General features: G+C 31.5%; 2 protein-coding genes and 1 pseudogene across 2 annotated transcripts; 2 read left to right on the plus strand and 1 right to left on the minus strand.

The window, feature by feature from the left end:
- The first annotated feature begins 2144 nt into the window (after positions 1 to 2144).
- Positions 2145 to 4966, plus strand: LOC142640991 (extracellular ribonuclease LE-like). The gene is made up of 4 exons (XM_075815334.1): positions 2145 to 2479; positions 2586 to 2741; positions 4264 to 4462; positions 4586 to 4966. Exons 1-4 carry the CDS (start codon positions 2372 to 2374, stop codon positions 4807 to 4809), a joined length of 687 nt encoding a protein of 228 aa, XP_075671449.1. The 5' UTR covers positions 2145 to 2371; the 3' UTR covers positions 4810 to 4966.
- A 1782-nt stretch (positions 4967 to 6748) lies between these two features.
- On the plus strand, positions 6749 to 9321 carry LOC142641361 (extracellular ribonuclease LE-like). The gene is made up of 4 exons (XM_075815780.1): positions 6749 to 6908; positions 7028 to 7183; positions 8305 to 8503; positions 8963 to 9321. The coding sequence occupies exons 1-4, from the start codon at positions 6801 to 6803 to the stop codon at positions 9184 to 9186; spliced, it is 687 nt and encodes a 228-aa protein (XP_075671895.1). The 5' UTR covers positions 6749 to 6800; the 3' UTR covers positions 9187 to 9321.
- A 4381-nt stretch (positions 9322 to 13702) lies between these two features.
- On the minus strand, positions 13703 to 15032 carry LOC142641351 (extracellular ribonuclease LE-like; annotated as a pseudogene).
- Positions 15033 to 17876: the final 2844 nt, after the last annotated feature.

A 17876-nucleotide genomic window follows, 5' to 3' on the forward strand; every position in this document is an offset into this window, starting at 1 on the left:
GCAAGTCTCAGGGTCATTGCTGGACTTGTCCGAGGAGACACTCCTCCTCGGACAACTCCTCGGACTACTACCGTGCGGATTGACTTGTGGACCTAGAGGCCCTGATCAAAACAAACTGGTACCAACCGATCAAGCCCAAAACCTAAAACGTTTATTCAATAGCTTTTACCCCCCACAGATAGATAAAATAGAATAAAGTAAACATCAGAGTTTGCGTTGTTTACAGGACAAGGAGCCTAAAGGGCTATATTTTCTCATACATTTTTTCTTATAATACATTACAATAGAATCCATATTTATAATGTGATTACAATATTAAGTACAAAAGTTTTAAAAAAAATTAGAATTTTAATTGCATATTGATTGTCTAAATCCAACAAATTTATTTAATAATTAATCCCATAAATTTTATCTTGAAATCAATGTACTGATTTGGTCTTTTTGTTGTTGTTGTTGTTTTGTTTTGAGGGGAGGTCTTCTAACAAAAAGACACTCAATTTGCTTAACCCAAACAACCCACCTTCACAGGGTACACCAATTTCATTCAAACAAGTGAAAATTTTAATTCTTCATTCGTCCCACCGGATCCTGTTGCAACTTCTTTAAGCTATTTAGCCACATGGGTTGGAGATAGAAACTAGGTGGGAAGGCTCAACAAAGGACTCAAAAGTAACATGAACCTTTTAGTATTTGATTCACTTTATTTAATCCAACAAAATCTCTCCAAATAAAATTCCTCCAACATTGACATATGAACTTAGTGTATTATACAGTATTATTTTTCTGATAAGTATGGTGGAGGTTTCAAATCTAAGTTCTCCCCCCCCCCCCCCCCATTGAAAAAAAAAATCAAATTATAAAATCAAATAATGTTATTGAGTTAGACTATTAACTTCTTTACTTTTCTTTTACCAAAGCTTCCAATATAATAAACCCTAATCATTAGTCATTGAAAACCCAAGGAAATGTACCATAAATTGGACTCTCATTGTGGGCGTGTGGCATTCACACTAGACTGAGCAAGAACACAATTTTAGGTTGTGGGCTATCATATTTCAAGGGCATTTTTCATAAGAATAATATCTTTCACTCTAAGAATATTCCAAAGCATTGAGCTGTCCATGGTGTGTACGTAGGAGTTCTCAGTGTGGCTATATATGTTTTAAATGTGAAGGCATTTTGAGATGTAATTGATTAAAGAAAAATGTGTTTCTAATTTTCTATAACCCAATAACAAAAAACAAAAAAACAAAAAAGTTCTTGGTTCTCAAATTAATCAAAACAAGACTACCGACGAAAATCCAATCAATTGTATATTAGGTGACCTGGACAAGCCAAGTGCAATAAACATGTTCACTTATAACACGTTATCCTAATCTTAGTTGTCCCAAATATGAAAGCATAAATTGTTGTACTAGGCTTTTATGTTAAAGCTATCAAAACAAGTCTGAAAGCTTTGACTCCCTCACCGTTCCTTTTTGGACTCTATTCAGTTAATTACAAAATACTTCAATTATAGTTTCTTTGAACATCTCACAATCAAGATCAACTCATCAAAGTAGAGAAGTTAAGGGGAAAAGAAAAGAAGGCAAAAGCCAAATAGTCTTATGTTTCTCTATGGTCTTATAGAAAGAAAGTGTTATTTTTACAATATTTTTACAACAAATTTTACATTCTAACTTGAACCCATAACTGAATTTATTTTTTTGCCTATCAATAACGGTTAGTAACAATCTATCACTTAAAATTTAGGAAAATTATTAGATACTCCCGGAGTACGCATGTGAGAGGAATGAATACGCATTTATGGTACTCCAGAAGTACACAATAATTTTTCTAAAATTTATTGTGAAAGAGTAATAATAATGTTGTTAAGACAGTATTTTTCGTAAAAAATAAAAAGAATTAAGAGTTTGAGAGTAGAATCTTTCCATCCCACCTATAAGGCTATAACAAAAACAAGTTTACCTGTTAATTTTTCCTTATTTTAGTTGACGTGATTCCCTTTAATGGCTTTTGGGTTTTGGCATTGTAATTTTAGGAAAAGGAGGCAAATAAGGAAAAGTACCTAAAATTTGATATGACAAGCAATCATTACTCTCAAACATTGCACACATAGAATACGTTTGGATCCAGCTTTTTTTAGCTGCGTCCATGTTTTGTTGTTTTTTTTTTTTTTCACCCATAAACTCTTAAACGATGTCATAAATGAATATGATTGCCAAGCATATCCTATACCCTGATTCTCTTCCCAAAACCTTTCCATTTTATCTATAAATACAGCTATCCCTTGAACCAATATACACCATCTCATCTTTAACCTTCATTCCTAATTCCAAACCCCACAGAGACAAGAGGAAGAGAAAGAGACATGGAGTCCAAATATTCAATCTTGCTAAGCCTTTTGATGCTACAATGTCTCTCACTCCTTTGTGTTTCACAATCACAGGATTTCGATTTCTTCTACTTTGTCCAACAGGTGAGCCATTTTCTTTTGTCATATCATTCTTTTTTGCATCGTCTTTACTAAATTAATATTGGGTAACTTAAAATTTTTCATTTCTTAATTTTCAATTTTTTTTTAGTGGCCTGGATCATACTGTGACACAAAGCAAAGTTGTTGCTACCCAAACACTGGGAAGCCTGCTGCAGATTTTGGCATTCACGGTCTTTGGCCTAATTACGAGGATGGTTCTTACCCTTCAAATTGTGATCCTAGCAATTCCTTCAATCAGGCTAAGGTACATGAATTTTTATTTTCTCATATATCATATTCTTTTGGCATCAAAATCATAGCAAATTTTGTTCTTAATGTTTTTGTGAATTGCTTCTATCGGATTAGAAGAAACAAGGTTCTGAGATGACCAGTCACAAGTATAACAGTGTGTAATTTGACTATGAAATTCCATCAATTTCCACAAGTCTGGCCACTTGATTAATAGCAACTTTATTAATTGGACAGTTTTTTTTAGAAATGACTAAACTATTAGCTGTATATTATTACTAGACCAACTACAATAATGCCAGCTCTCAATGAGAAAACTGTCCTTTCACTTTTTATAAATTTTCCCATTTTAGGCGAATGCATATCTAAAACATTTTTGTTTCTCTCCTTCCTTAATTCATGGCAAGAGAAATGGCATCATTTACTTATTATTATGGATCTTGTCATGGAACTTTTGATACCATTTGTATAGACTATAAAAAACTGTTAAACTAATGTTAGCATTTCTAAAAAAATTTTGATACTATTTCTAAAAATATTTTCTAAACTAATGCCAGCATTTCTAAAAATATTTTGATTCCATTTTTAAAAATGTTGTCTAAACTAATGTTAACATCAGTTGACTTCTCTCTATTATCATTACAGAGTATTATATGGGGAAAAAAACTTATTCAAATTCTTTTTTTTTTTATACAAGATATAATTTCTACTCTAGCATAATCTTAGTGTATGTGTGTGTGAAGCTCCCTCCTGGAGATTTGAATCCTGACCCTTGCTTCCCACACCCCACAAGCATTTATATTTGTGGAGTGACCACTGCACCGGGTGTGCGGTGGTAAACTTATTCAAATTCTACATTTATTGCTCAGCTACTTGAACCAAAGTCCATATGGATAATGCCCTTGAATGATGGGCGTGCTTATTATAACACCTTAAATGAGTTACCATAACATGTGTTTCTGTTTGAAAACGCAAAATAAAAAGATTTCACATCATTTTAGCGCTTAAGTGTAAAAACTGCGTTGGGCTAAAATACAAAAGGGTAGAAACTGTATAGTTTTTTTAACCAGTAATGCTAGAGATACAAATTGTTTTACAACATTTTTACAAACTATTAATGTGGTAAGTAATTACTAGTAAATAAAAAAGTGTTGTTAATGGTAAGCCTGAATAAAAACCAATAAAAAGTTACCCTCAACAACAGTTTGTGATTGTAACATAACTTCTTTTTTTTTTTTTAATTATGACAATTAGTAGTATCTTGAAATGACAATTCTTGGGTGGAGTGTTTTGTGCACTGGACCTAATATATTGCTACCACAAATCCTTATATGTCACGACTCACTTGTTTATATCATATCAGGTCCAGCGCAGAAGACATATTGAACCCAAACTTTGTCCATCTTAAAAACATTTGGATTTTAGGCTTCAATTATTATTATTATTATGGGAAGGCTTCAATTAAATTAGTTAAATATTGTTATAATTTTTTCTAGATTGAATATGATTCTCAATCTTCTTGTTTATCATGGCTACAGATATCAGACCTCATAAGCAATATGCAAAAAAATTGGCCATCATTAGCTTGCCCTAGTAGCAACAGTATACAATTTTGGACACATGAGTGGGAGAAACATGGGACATGCTCAGAGTCTGTACTTAGCCAACATGGATACTTTGATACAGCTCTTAGTTTGAAAGGGAAGACAAACCTCCTTGAAGCTCTTAAAAGTGCAGGTAAATTCAATTTTCAATACTTTAGTGCTTTGTGTTTTAAGTAACACTTAGTTTACAAGATTTTAGGTTTTGATTGCCTATAATGTCCTTAATAATTCGTGCTTTATGTGAAAATAAATACAGGAATAAATCCAGATGGGAACTCTTACAGCTTAGTAGACATAAAAAATGCTATAAATGGTGCAATTGGCTATACTCCATGGATAGAGTGTAATGTGGATGCATCTGGAAATAGCCAGCTTTACCAGATCTACCTTTGTGTGGATAATTCTGGATCAGACCTAATCGAATGTCCTGTGTTTCCAAAGGGAAAATGTGGTTCAGAGATTGAGTTCCCTTCTTTTTAAAAAATGGTAGTGATAACCATTATGATGTTTTAATTTTCATTTCTGCCCTCTTATTATCAATTCAAAGTTATCATCATTGTTTTGATGACCAATATTGTACGTTCAAGTACTATAAGAATGTTAATAAATTCGAAAGGGGATAGTGCTTATTCATAAATTTTCGAAATATATATATATATATATATATATATATATATATATATATATATATATATATATATATATTTAACTCTATAATTGAGAGGATTTGAACTCTCAATATATCTTATTTAGAAACAGTAGGAAGTTCAACTAGTTCAATTACAAGAATCTTTACTTGGTTGGCTTTTGGAAATATTGCATTTTCTTATCTTAGTGGACCAAAACGTTGACTAAATATGCTTTCAAAATTCCAAATAAAACAAAACAACGTGACTTGAATAGTAAAATAGAGATTCATGGGTTGGGTCCAATACATACAAGCACTAGACCTAGTGGAATTTTGAAAAGTGGCAAATATTTGACATGTGTCAGCATGTTAACAAGTCTAGTACTCCTATGCATTGGACCTAAGCTAGATTGAAAAATGAATTTGAACTCATGATATCAATTTTAAGGTGGAAGAGATTACTACCAACCAAGGCACCATTTGTTATTAACTAAAAATTGAAAAATACAATGCAATTAGGCTCGCATGAATTCATATATTTAAAATTATAATTAGCTTTGGGGTTTAAGTGATTGTCCAACAATATTGGTCTCCTTTATGGTGTCTCATGTCGGTAGTTCGAATCTTACTTTCCCTCTTCCTCGCTATCTACCTATTAATAAGAAAACAAAAAAAGCATTATAATTAACTTTAACTCTCCATAAAGTGTATCACTCATAACATAATTATCATCTCAATAAATTGTGAAAAAATTTGTGAAATCTTTTATGTTTATGCAGTACTCTTTGACTAAAAACACTGTTTATGGGAGGATTACTTATCAACGAATAAATAAATAACAATGTTTATGTAAGGATTATTTATCCAAAAACAAAAACATTGTGAAATTTGTTATTTTTATGTGTGACTCTTTGAATAAAACAATGTTTATTAAAGGATTACTTATCCAAAAGAAAAAGAAAAACATACTATAGTTTCTAACTTTCAATGATGTTGCGGTCCTTGTGGATCTAATTTTTTATAGGCAAGACTTAGGTACAGTACTTAGAGGTTATTCCTTAGGTTCTCTTCTTAAAATTTAGCCACGTGGATTTTTTTCTCATGGGATGGAAGTGTATTTTTTATTTAAGTAGCCACATGGCTGAATCTTAAGAAAAGAACTTAACAATACCTAAAGTATTGTACCTAAGTTTTGTCAATTTTTTATTTTCCTCCTTTTCTTGTTCTTTTCTGTACTTTTGGGCCACGCCAACAACCCAAACTCATTAGTTTATAGAGTTAACTATTGAGATAAAATCCTAGGATACGAGCTAGATGGAAGGGATTTAGGATATTCTATATCCTATGGTCAAAAACAACGACTGTTTTAATTTTTTTTAAATAAAATATTCATATTTATTTATTATACAGGTTAGTGATCAATGTCATTTTAATACTAGCTCTAAACAATAATTTATTCTATACCACTTGGAAAACAAAAACTTGTTAATTTTGCTTTATTTTAGTTGACATGATTCCCTTTAATGGCTTTTGACACTGTAATTTTAGGGAAAGGAGGCAAATAAGGAAAAAGTAGCCAAAATTTGATATGATAAGCATAAGGATAAAGCCAACATATATTAATCATTACTCTTGACCGTTACACGCATAAAATCTTAAATGATGACATAAAAATGAATATGATTGCTAAAGCCAAGCATATCCTATACCCTGAATCTCTACCCAAAACCTTTCCATTTTCTCTATAAATACAGCTATCCCTTGAACCATTATATACCATCTCATCTTTAATCATCATTACTAGTTCCAAACCCCCACAGAGTCAAGAGGAAGAGAAAGAGACATGGAGTCCAAATATTCAATCTTGCTAAGCCTTTTGATGCTACAATGTCTCTCACTCCTTTGTGTTTCACTGTCACAGGATTTCGATTTCTTCTACTTTGTCCAACAGGTGAGCCAATTTTTATTTATTATTTTATCATATCATTCTTTTGTGCATTGTTTTTTACTAAATTAATCTAGTGTATTTTTTTTTTTTTTTCATTTCTTAATCTTCAACTATTTCTATAGTGGCCTGGATCATACTGCGACACAAAGCAAAGTTGTTGCTACCCAAACACTGGGAAGCCTTCTGCAGATTTTGGCATTCATGGGCTTTGGCCTAATTACAAGGATGGTTCTTACCCTTCAAATTGTGATCCTAACAATTCCTTCAATCAGGCTAAGGCACTTGAAATCTTTTTTTTCATATATCATTGTCTTTTGGCATCGAAATCATAGCAAATTTTGCTCTTAATGTTTTTGTGAGTCGTTTCTATAGGATTAGAAGAAACAAGGTTCTGAGATGACCAGTCACAAGTATAACACACTGTAATTTAACTATGAAATTCCATCAATTTCTACAAGTCTGGCCACGTAATTAACAACAACTTTATTAATTGGACCGTTTTTGGAAATGACTAGACTATTGGCTGTATACTATTTTCCCTTTTTTTTAGTTGAATGCATATCTAAATCATTTTTGCTAATCTCTTTCCTTAACATGGCAAGAGAAATGGCATCCTTTATTTATTATTATGGGTCCCGTCAATGGATGTTCCCCATTTTATAGAAGTTTTGATACTATTTTCATGGAAACTATAAAAAGTGATAAAAAAGTTAATTGTTTTTTTTTTCTTTTTAAGTTTCTAAAAATATTTTCTAAACTAATACCAGGATCAGTTGAATTTTCTTTATTATTTCACATCATTTTAGCACTAAGTATAAAACATATTCTAAAGATGTCACTTCTATGCTCCGTTTTTTTCAATGGAAAACCTTGTGTAAAAATAGTTTTTTGTGTTTTCCAGTGTTGGGTAGCATCAAAAAAGATGAGTAAAATGAAAACTATCTTTGGTCAACATAAAAAATATGACTTATTTTTAGAAATTGTTTTCCATTAATTTTTTTTATATATAAAACAACTCTATCTTACAGCAAACTAAATAAGGGAAGTTAGGAGGTTGTTTTTCAATTCATTTAAAGTTGCTATTAAACATTGGACAATTAAGTGTAGTATCTTAAAAAGACATCTCTTGAGTCTAGTGTTTTTTGCACTGGACCCGATATGTTGTTGTCACAAGTCCAGTTTATGTCACGACTCATTTGTCCATATCATATCAGGTTTAGTGCAAAAGACGATGTGAACACAAACCTTCCCCATCTTAAAAATATTTGGAGTTTTGGCTTCAATTATTATTATTTTATGGGAAGGCTTCAATTAAATTAGTTAAATACTGTTATCATTTATTTACATTTTTTCTAGAACGAACTATGATTTTCAGTCAACCTATTTATCATGGCTATAGATATCAAACCTCATAAACGATATGCAAAAAAACTGGCCATCACTAGCTTGCCCCAGCAGCAACAATATACAATTTTGGAGACATGAGTGGGAGAAACATGGGACATGCTCAGAGTCTGCACTTAACCAACATGGATACTTCGATACAGCTCTCAATTTGAAAGGAAAGACAAACCTCCTCAAAGCTCTTAAAAGTGCAGGTAAATTCAATTTTCAGTACTATAGTGTTTTGTTTTCTAAGTAACACTTATGCTCCTTTTGTTTTGATGAAAAACTTTGTGTTAAGATAGTTTTCTTTATTTTCCAATATTTGGTAGCCTAAACAAAGTTGAGTTAAAAGGAAACTATCTTTGATTAACATAAAAAGTATGACTTATTTTTAGAGATTGTTTTTCATTAAATTTTTTTGGAAAACAACTCTATCTCACAGCAAGCTAAGTAAGGGAAGTTAAGAGGTTGTTTTTCAACTAATTTAAAGTTGCTACTAAACATTAGAAAAAAGGAGATAGTTTTATAGAAAATGTTTCTTAGAAAATGGCTTCTTTTCTAGAAAACATCATTATTGAAACAAATAGAGCGTAATTTACTAGATTTTGGGTTTTGATTGCCTATAATGTCCTTAATATAATAATTCATGCATTATGTGAAAATGAATACAGGAATAAATCCAGATGGGAACTCTTACAACTTACAGAACATCAAAATTGCAATAAAAGGTGCAATTGGATATACTCCATGGATAGAGTGCAATGTGGATGCATCTGGAAATAGCCAGCTTTACCAGATCTACCTTTGTGTGGATACTTCTGGGTCAAGCCTAATCGAATGCCCTGTGTTTCCCAAGGGAAAATGTGGTTCAGAGATTGAGTTCCCTTCCTTTTAAAAAATGGTGGTGATAACCATTTTATGATGTTTTAATTTTCATTTTTACCCTCTTATCATCAATTCAAAGTTATCATTGTTTTGATGACAAATATTGTACGTTCAAGTACTATAAGAAATGTTAATTAATTCAAAAGGGGGTGGTGTTTCTTCATAAATTTTCAACTGCAAGATTTTTTTTTTATAATTATAACTCTATAATTGAGAGGGATTTGAACCCTCGCTAAATCTTATTTGGAAACACTAGGAAGTTCAATCTGCTAACTAGTTGAGTTACAGGACTTGGTTGCTTTAGGAAATACCTCATTTTCTTATTTGAGTGGATCAAAAAGTTGACTAAAGTATATGCCTTCAAAATGCCAAACAAAACCAAGCAGCATGACTTGAATAAGGACTGAGCTTGGGTTGGTTTCACTGCCACCCGAAACCCGATCCGATATTGATCGGGTTTAACAAGGAAAAACCCTATGCAACCCAAATATGCGGGTGCATGGTCGGGTTGGGTTGCTAGGTGTCAGGTCGGGCCTTTTTTTCATAATATAATTTTCAAACCGTGTGAACCAGGAAAAGTCTTATAGAAACATTGAAACAACCGGACTTTAATGAGCTATTAATAGGGAAAAAATTACTTATTGTATTATTCAAACTTTCCTTTAAAAGTTGTCAAGTTTTCTTTGTTGCTATTTTACTAATTTATTGATTGACATTAATAAGAAAAACTTAAATCCAATTCCCAACATTTAAAAATTAATGTTGGAGCTCAAAACTTGGGAATTGCATTAAAAGAGGGGGAAAGAGATAAGGAAAGTAGGAACGAATGAAAACATATCCCATGATTGCAGTCTGCAAATGAATGACAACACCTTTAGTGCGATGGTTATTTCACAAGTATAAGTACTTGTGGAGTGTGGAAGAGGGTAAGGACACTTATATTAGACTAGAGTAGAATTTATATCTTGTATTAAAAAAAATAAATGAATGACAACATATCCCATGACTGTAGGGAATTAATTTCCAATTACAATGCTCTGCCATTTTTACTATTCTTTGACTAATTACAATGCTTTATACTTTGAAACAAATATCTTTTACCCAAATACATTAATTGCTTTCCATTTAAACAAATTTATTTTATTTTAATTGCTTGAAGAATGGTAGACTTTTTTTTTTTTTTTTTTTTTTTTGAGGGTGAAGAAGAATGGTAGACCTATAATAAGGAATACTTCAAATAATTTTAATTGCGAGACCCTAGCACTTGGTTTTGCTGCGGTCATTGAAAATTGAAATTTTAAAATTTTAATTTTGGATGCACGAATTTGTTGGACTAACTAAAATATCGTCCCACATTGAGTTCCGCGACTTAAGTTGCTAGTTTTTTCTTCTCACAAAAAAAAAACGCTGCTAGTTTATTTCCTAATAAATATCAATATAGGAGAATGAATTTCTGGACTTTTATCACTTGCTGGATCATGTTAATGCTCATAATTTTTAATGGTTTACTTTTTTTTTTGAGAAACTTTTTAATGGTTTAACTTAGTGTTGTATATTTTTCTAAAAAAAGAAAAAACTTAGGGCATATTTGGTAACTGTTTTTTCCCCTTATTTTCTGTTTTCAAAAACAATTTTCTATTTTTGAAACTAAAAAACTTATTTGGCAATCTAAAATGGACAGAAAACAAAAACTATTCTCAAAACTTAATTTGTGAAGGAAACTGAAAACATGCAAAAGACTGTTTTCAGTTTCTAATTTTCAAAAGTCAATGAAAATACACATTAATAAATCTATCTCATTTATATGAGTTAGTATTAGAGTTCAAATCCTAGTAACAACATATTTTAATATATTCTATTTTTTTCTTCAAAAAACTATTTTTTTAATTTCAACTAACCAAACATGTTTTTGATTTCAAAAAATACAAGAAATTTTTTTTTTCTTTATATTCCTAAAAACAATTTTTTGAAAATAGAAAACAAAAACTGTTTCCAAACATAACCTTAGTGTTATATATATGGACAAAGAGTTTTTATAATTCTTGTCATTAGTAGTGCAGTAATGCTACAGTCACAAACTATTTTACAACATTTTTTATAAACTGCTAATGTGGCCAACCTTTTATTGGTTTTCATCTAGGTCCATCATTAATATCATTTTTTCATTTACCAATAATCACTTATCACATTAGCAGTTTGTAAAAAATTTTGTAAAATAGTTTGCATCTCTAGCATTATTCTTAGTAGTGGTGAGCATTTGCTCTTTTTTCAAATTTCCATTTAGGAATATATGCGGCTATGACTATGACCTATGAATCAATTAAAGACTTTTTCAAATTTTCACTTATTTCTATATAAAATTAGTCTATTTTTAATTGTTTGTTTAGGAATTTAAAGATTTTTATGGTCATAATTAAATTTATTGTAAAAAATTTACATATCATCTATCTATCTCTTTATCTCTCACTCCTTGGGATACATGTGATCCACTCAATCAGAGTTTCATGAGAAAGCAAAGCTAAACACAAGAGTTGGAAAAGGAAGAAAGAAGAAGAAGAATAACTTTTTTCGATCTACCTTATGTTTTTTTCCTTAACTCTCTCTCTCTTATGTTTGTTTCATGTTTTGTCTAAAGGGAAAAAAGAAAAAGAAAAAAAAAGAGCAAAGATTTAGTTTCTGTACATTTTATTTATAAAAAAATTGGGTGGGTCAGATTGGACCCAAGACCAACCCAAACCCAAAAGAGACTGTTTTTGGCCTGAACCCAATCCGAACACCCATCCAACCTGCTCAATACCCTTCGGGTTGTGTCAGGTCGGGTTGGCTGAGTTTATGCTCACTTTGTTTACGGGTAAGAATTGAGTCCAATACATAGGAGCACTTGGAATGTTCACTTAGCTTTGGGGTTCAAGTGATTGTCCAGCAATAATGTTCTTCTCAATGGTGTCTCATGTCGGTTGTTTGAATCTTACCTTCCCCCTCACTATCTACCTATTAAAAAGAAAAAAGAAAAAGCATTATAATTAGCTTTATATCTTCTTCTTTTTTGCATTGGTAATTAACTTTATATCTATATGGAGACAACTCTCCTCTAAATCGATTTAAAGAAAAAAATTATTCCAACTCACCATACGGTGATTTTAATAATTAATGACTTACATATGATTTTAATCACATAACATATGCCTAAATCATTTAGGCTAAATGGTTATTGAATCTCCATGTAGTGTATCACTCGTAACTTAATAATCATTCCAATAAATTATGAAAAAAATTGAGATTTTTTTTGTTTTGTTTATGCCTTACTCTTTGACTAAAAACAATGTTTATGGAAGAATTACTTATCAAATAATAAATAAATAACAATGTAAGGATTACTAATCCAAAAGAAAAGGAAAAACATCCTCTAGTTTCTAACTTTCAATGATGTTAAGTGGATCTAATTTTTTATTTTCCTCCTTTCCTTGTTCTTTTCCGTACTTTTTGGGCTACACCAACTACCCTAACTCAAAGCGACAAAATCCATGTGGAATCTATAACCCTTTTAAACTCATTAGTTTATGGAGATAAATATTGAGATAAAATCCTAGGATATGAGCTAGATGGAAGGGATTTAGGATATTCTATAACCTATAGTAAAAAACAACGACTGTTTAAAAAAAAAATTAAATAAAATGTTCATATTTATTTATTATACATGTTAGTAATCAATGTCATTTTAATACTAATTCTAAAAATTATTTATATTATGACTTGTCATTTAACTTTTGGTGCTATTTGACTTTTAAGTTTCTTTTGGAAGTTTCATTATTCAACCTCGTATGTAATACACTAATACCATGCCAATGTTCTCCGCAATTTTAATATCGAGATTAAAAATGTCTTAAAAAAAATTTAATGTTGGTGTCTTTTGAATTTCGATCACTTAATTATTTCTTTGAGTATATATAGAGTCTCTTCATCTTATACACATCAGATAATTATAGAAAAATATCCATTTAAAATGACTTCAAGATGTTAATTAAGAGTTTTGAATTCAAGACTTCATGGATTTCGTGAAGGCTTAAAAACCATTAGACCAATAATTGAGGTTAGAAATATCTTCTCTTGAACCATGTGTGGTTTCTTTTCATCCATGTATAACTTTCGATGAAAAATTTTCTTATTGTCTAAAAAAAGGATGGAAGAGACGCTCTTTTTTGTTATATCAACATGTGTTGCAGAGTTAATATATTAGATGGACAAGTGGCATGTTTTTATTTGTGTAGTATATAGTGGAGCAGAAAAAGTGGGACAGAAGATTTGGACTCTGTGTTGCACACACTATTCGGAGTTTGGTGCTATTGTCAATGTAAGATGTTTGTATCATGCTCCAAAGGTCATAAAAATTGGTCATTTAAGATTTTCTATATAACAAATATTCTTAGAAAAATTATTAAAAAAAAAATGCGAGGCACTCACTTAATATAAAATCATTGATATCAACCCACAGAAAATGAATCAGGATTCAGAGACTTCATTTTTATAATGAATAAGTTATTTTTCTTCAATTTAAAGGTGTACATAATAGATATGATTATTATGCCACAAGAGAACACAAATGATTGGTAATTAGGCAGGATTACAGTCGAAATATCCAATACACTTTCAGCAAATGATGTTTAAGAGAGACATTCCACTTAATTCCTCTATTATATTTAGAAGGTAGGGAAATCAATGTTGGAGGCACATCCCCCTTTTGGTAGCACAGGACATTTGATGAGGTTTGACCCAGAAGTGTCTACACAAAGATAAATCTGGTAAAGCTGGCTATTCCCTGATGCACCAACATTGCATTCCATCCCAGGAGCATACCCAACTGCTCCTTTTATAGCATCACTTATTCTACTTAAGCTGTAAGAACTCCCATCTGGGTGGATCCCTGTAACATTTTTTTCCCCACGTAAAAATGAAAATTAAAAATAATATTTAAAAAAAAACAAAAACAAAAACAAAACAAACAAACAAACAAAGAGAAGGTTTATGAAATTAAGCTGGGACAACCAATTTCAAGTTACTACATATATGAAGAGTTACGTGCACTTTCAAGAATTTGGAGGAGGTCTACTTTGTCTTTGAGGTTTAGAGGTGCTTGAAAGTATCCATGCTGGTTAAGGATGGACTCGGAGCAGGTACCATGTTTCTCCCATTCATGTTTCTCCCATTCATGTGACCAAAACGTGGAACCATTGCCGCTTGGGCAGGCCAGTGTTGGCCAGCTTGCATTCTTCTAATTAGGTCTGAAATCTATAGAGTGATATACAATGAACTTTATTAGTGATAGAATTTAAGTACTTATGTTGTTGATGTAGCATCAGTTACATTTATTATCAAGTTAGTTTATAAGTTTCATTAGTAAAATTGATAACAACTTTAACATTTTCCTAATAAAATATTGATACCTTGGATTGAACGTAAGGGCTGTTAGGATTGCAGTTGGACAGGTATGAGCCATCGTTGTAACTAGACCAAAGCCCATGAATGCCGAAATCAGTTTTGGGTTTTCCTGTTGTTGGATAGGAACAACTTTGCTTTGTGTCACAGTATGATCCTGGCCACTGCATTAGAGATTTAGAGGGTAAAATCAAAATATAAAAAAAAAGTTCTGATGTTTTGACAACATCAGATAAGAGTAATTAGCGTTCAAAGGATGATCTCTCTCTTAAATAATCCCACTCACCTGTTGTACAAGGTAGAAGAAATCGAAATCCTGTGAAAAACAACCAATTGCTAGGCATTGTACTAATAAAAGCTTGATAAAGATTGCATAATTGGAATTCATCTCTCTCTCTCTCTCTGAGTGAGTTGTGAGATTTGCTTTTGAACTTAGGGTGGTAATGTCATGGTATGAATGGCAGTACATATAGGCAAAAATGTAAGTATGTACTGGTGAGGCATATGCTTATTGCTATTACTATTAATTTATCACCTGTGATGTGTGAAACAAATGCACCGGATTAGCCTTTCACATTGGGAGTATGGGACAAAGTCATTGACTTATTTCCACAACTTCATTGGTTTTGTTTGTATTTTTGTGAAAAATTAAATTAAACTATTATTTACTTATCATATTGAAACAACTAACTTTGACTTCTTTTTTTTCCTTGCTACATAAAAAGTTAGAGAAATCCAACCACAAAAAATAGCAATAAAAAGACACCCAGGCCAGTAAAATGTCCTCACTAAGAGCAGGAACAACTTCTGCCACATCATTTTCCTTTGCTTTGTGTTTAAAAGTTGACTTTAAAAGTAATTGATTTGCCTGAATTACAAAAGGCTTTATTTAACTCTTTGGAACCAATTTATCAGTACAGATCCACCAAAGGCTTTATTCCACTTTTTGGAACCAATATTTTATCTGTACAAATCAACAAAAGGCTTTATTCCTCTCTTTGGTACTAATTTATTTGTACAAATAGATTCCAAAGATGGATATGTTTCATCTATTTTTGTACGATGTTGGGCAAGTGTTTAATGATGATACAATTTGATTTGCTCATCTTACATCAGATTTTGGCCTGTTAAATGAAATTGGAACGCTTGTTTCCTCGTTAAGTTTGTGCCTGATACTGTTTCTCAATCTTGAAGTGCAACATTTATTATTGTTATACTCCTATTAAGCCACATCAACGGTCACATCATCCACTCATTTTTAAGATTCTCTTTCTTATTTTTAATTTTTTTTCTTATTAATTTCCTAACTTATTGTTAATTATACTTTTCTAACTTCCCCCCTTTTACCTTTTCATCTTCCCACAACTATGTACCTTATTATCACTTTTCTTTTATTCCATCATTTTCATTTATTTTTTGCTTTTCTTATTTCCTTCTTCTTACTATAAATTTACAATTCTCTTTTCCATTTTATTCATAATTTTTTCACACACAAAATGTTACTTCTCTCTCTTTCTCTCATTTTCCACACATAAAAGGTTATTTCTCTCTCTTTCTCTCCCTCATTTTTTTTTTCTATTTTTCTTGCATCACTACTTTAGATTGATGAATTTTTGTATTATTTGGAACTCTACTTTGAGTTGATGTGATTAAGTTTGTGTTTTTAAGTTGTTATCTTTTTAATTCTCTTTGATTTCATAGATATTAATTATCATATTGCATTACAAAGATAATATATAAGAATATAATGTTATTTTATTACGTAATATGACTTGGATGATTTGATGTTTATTAATATATTTTTTATATTTACTTTTTTCTTCTTATATTATTTTCTATAAATTTCTTATTATTCTCTTTCACACTCTTTCTTGAAAAAGTATTTATTCTCTTTCTCTTGATTTTTTATTCTTTCTTGCAACTCTACTTTATATTGATGAATCATTATGATTTTTAAAATTCTATTTTGGATTCATATGTTTTGATGTTGTATTTCTTAGTTCCCATCACAAGTAGTCTCTCCTTCTACAATAAAATTTAGAGAATAAATTATACATATTCAGCATAAGTTTGATATGACATATGAGTTTTGATTATTATGATAATCTCTTTTAAAAGAATGAATAATTTTAATAATAAAAATTATACATACATAAATATATGTATGTATGTATTTTTCTTAAATATATAATTAACCTCATGCAATACTTTTAAAAGTAACAACATTAAAACAAATGAATAACTGCCTTAAAGATTACGTTTGTATATTCATAGCCTTTATGTTTATAAAAACTTTCACTTAAATTTAGTTGTACTGAAGTGGACTGAAATACTACATTAATATGACTCAAAAAAAGCGTAGCAACATTAAATGTTATACTTAAGATTTTAGATATTATAGTGTTTGAGATAGGAATGGCAACGAGTCGGGTTAATGGCGGGTTTCTTTATGCCCGAACCCACCCCATTTAATAAATAGATTTTTTTTAGCCCCCAAACTCACCCCATCCAGCCATACCACTTTAGGGCCTAATTCGTGGTCCTATAAAATAAAAATTATACAGTGCCCCAAAGGCCAAATCAATCCAAAAATCAATCTCATAGCAAAAAAAAAAAAACTACCACAACACAACAGTCACCACCCTCACCCACAGCATAGCAGCTGCCACCAGGCCCACCACCACCTAAAATCCAACAAAACCACCACCACCACCACTGCCAAATCCATACACACAAACTCAAATAAAAAAACGAAACAAAAACAAATTTGAACCATAACCCGCAACCACCAATCACAAAAAACACAGCAACTACTATCGCCAAACCCACCACTGCAATCTACCACCAAACAGATCGAACTCCACCACCTAATGACCCACCAAAACCCAAACCCACACAACCCATATCCCACAACCCACGCCCACCATGGTCCCACACCTACCACGACTCAACACGACCCCACAGCCCCACGCCTACCATGACCCCTAAGCCCTTACACCCACCACGGCCACCGACAACCCACAACTCGACACTGCCAAGGCCGATTCAAAGCCCGCCCACCCACCCAAATCAGTCTAAAGCCACCCCAAACAACCACACAAAAATTTCAAATTTATGATTTACCCTTTCAAAATCAAAATCAAAAACACAAACACAAACACAGAATAAACAAAGAAAAAACAATGAAAGACGAAATGAACCCAAAAAAAAAACACTGTCGTGAGGCTGTGAGGGGAGCGTTTAAGTGAGGCTGAAGGCAGTGCATGA

The sequence above is a fragment of the Castanea sativa genome, chromosome 6, assembly GCF_040712315.1.
Source record: "Castanea sativa cultivar Marrone di Chiusa Pesio chromosome 6, ASM4071231v1".
Lineage (NCBI taxonomy): Eukaryota > Viridiplantae > Streptophyta > Magnoliopsida > Fagales > Fagaceae > Castanea > Castanea sativa.

Excerpts from the sequence above, each read along its gene's own strand:
- LOC142640991 (XM_075815334.1), top strand. The coding sequence starts at position 2,372 with ATGGAGTCCAAATATTCAATCTTGCTAAGCCTTTTGATGCTACAATGT. Across the intron at positions 2,742-4,263 it reads ATTCCTTCAATCAGGCTAAG|ATATCAGACCTCATAAGCAA; the intron begins GTACATGAATTT and ends TCATGGCTACAG. Across the intron at positions 4,463-4,585 it reads TGAAGCTCTTAAAAGTGCAG|GAATAAATCCAGATGGGAAC; the intron begins GTAAATTCAATT and ends AAATAAATACAG.
- LOC142641361 (XM_075815780.1), top strand. The coding sequence starts at position 6,801 with ATGGAGTCCAAATATTCAATCTTGCTAAGCCTTTTGATGCTACAATGT. Across the intron at positions 6,909-7,027 it reads TCTTCTACTTTGTCCAACAG|TGGCCTGGATCATACTGCGA; the intron begins GTGAGCCAATTT and ends CTATTTCTATAG. Across the intron at positions 8,504-8,962 it reads CAAAGCTCTTAAAAGTGCAG|GAATAAATCCAGATGGGAAC; the intron begins GTAAATTCAATT and ends AAATGAATACAG.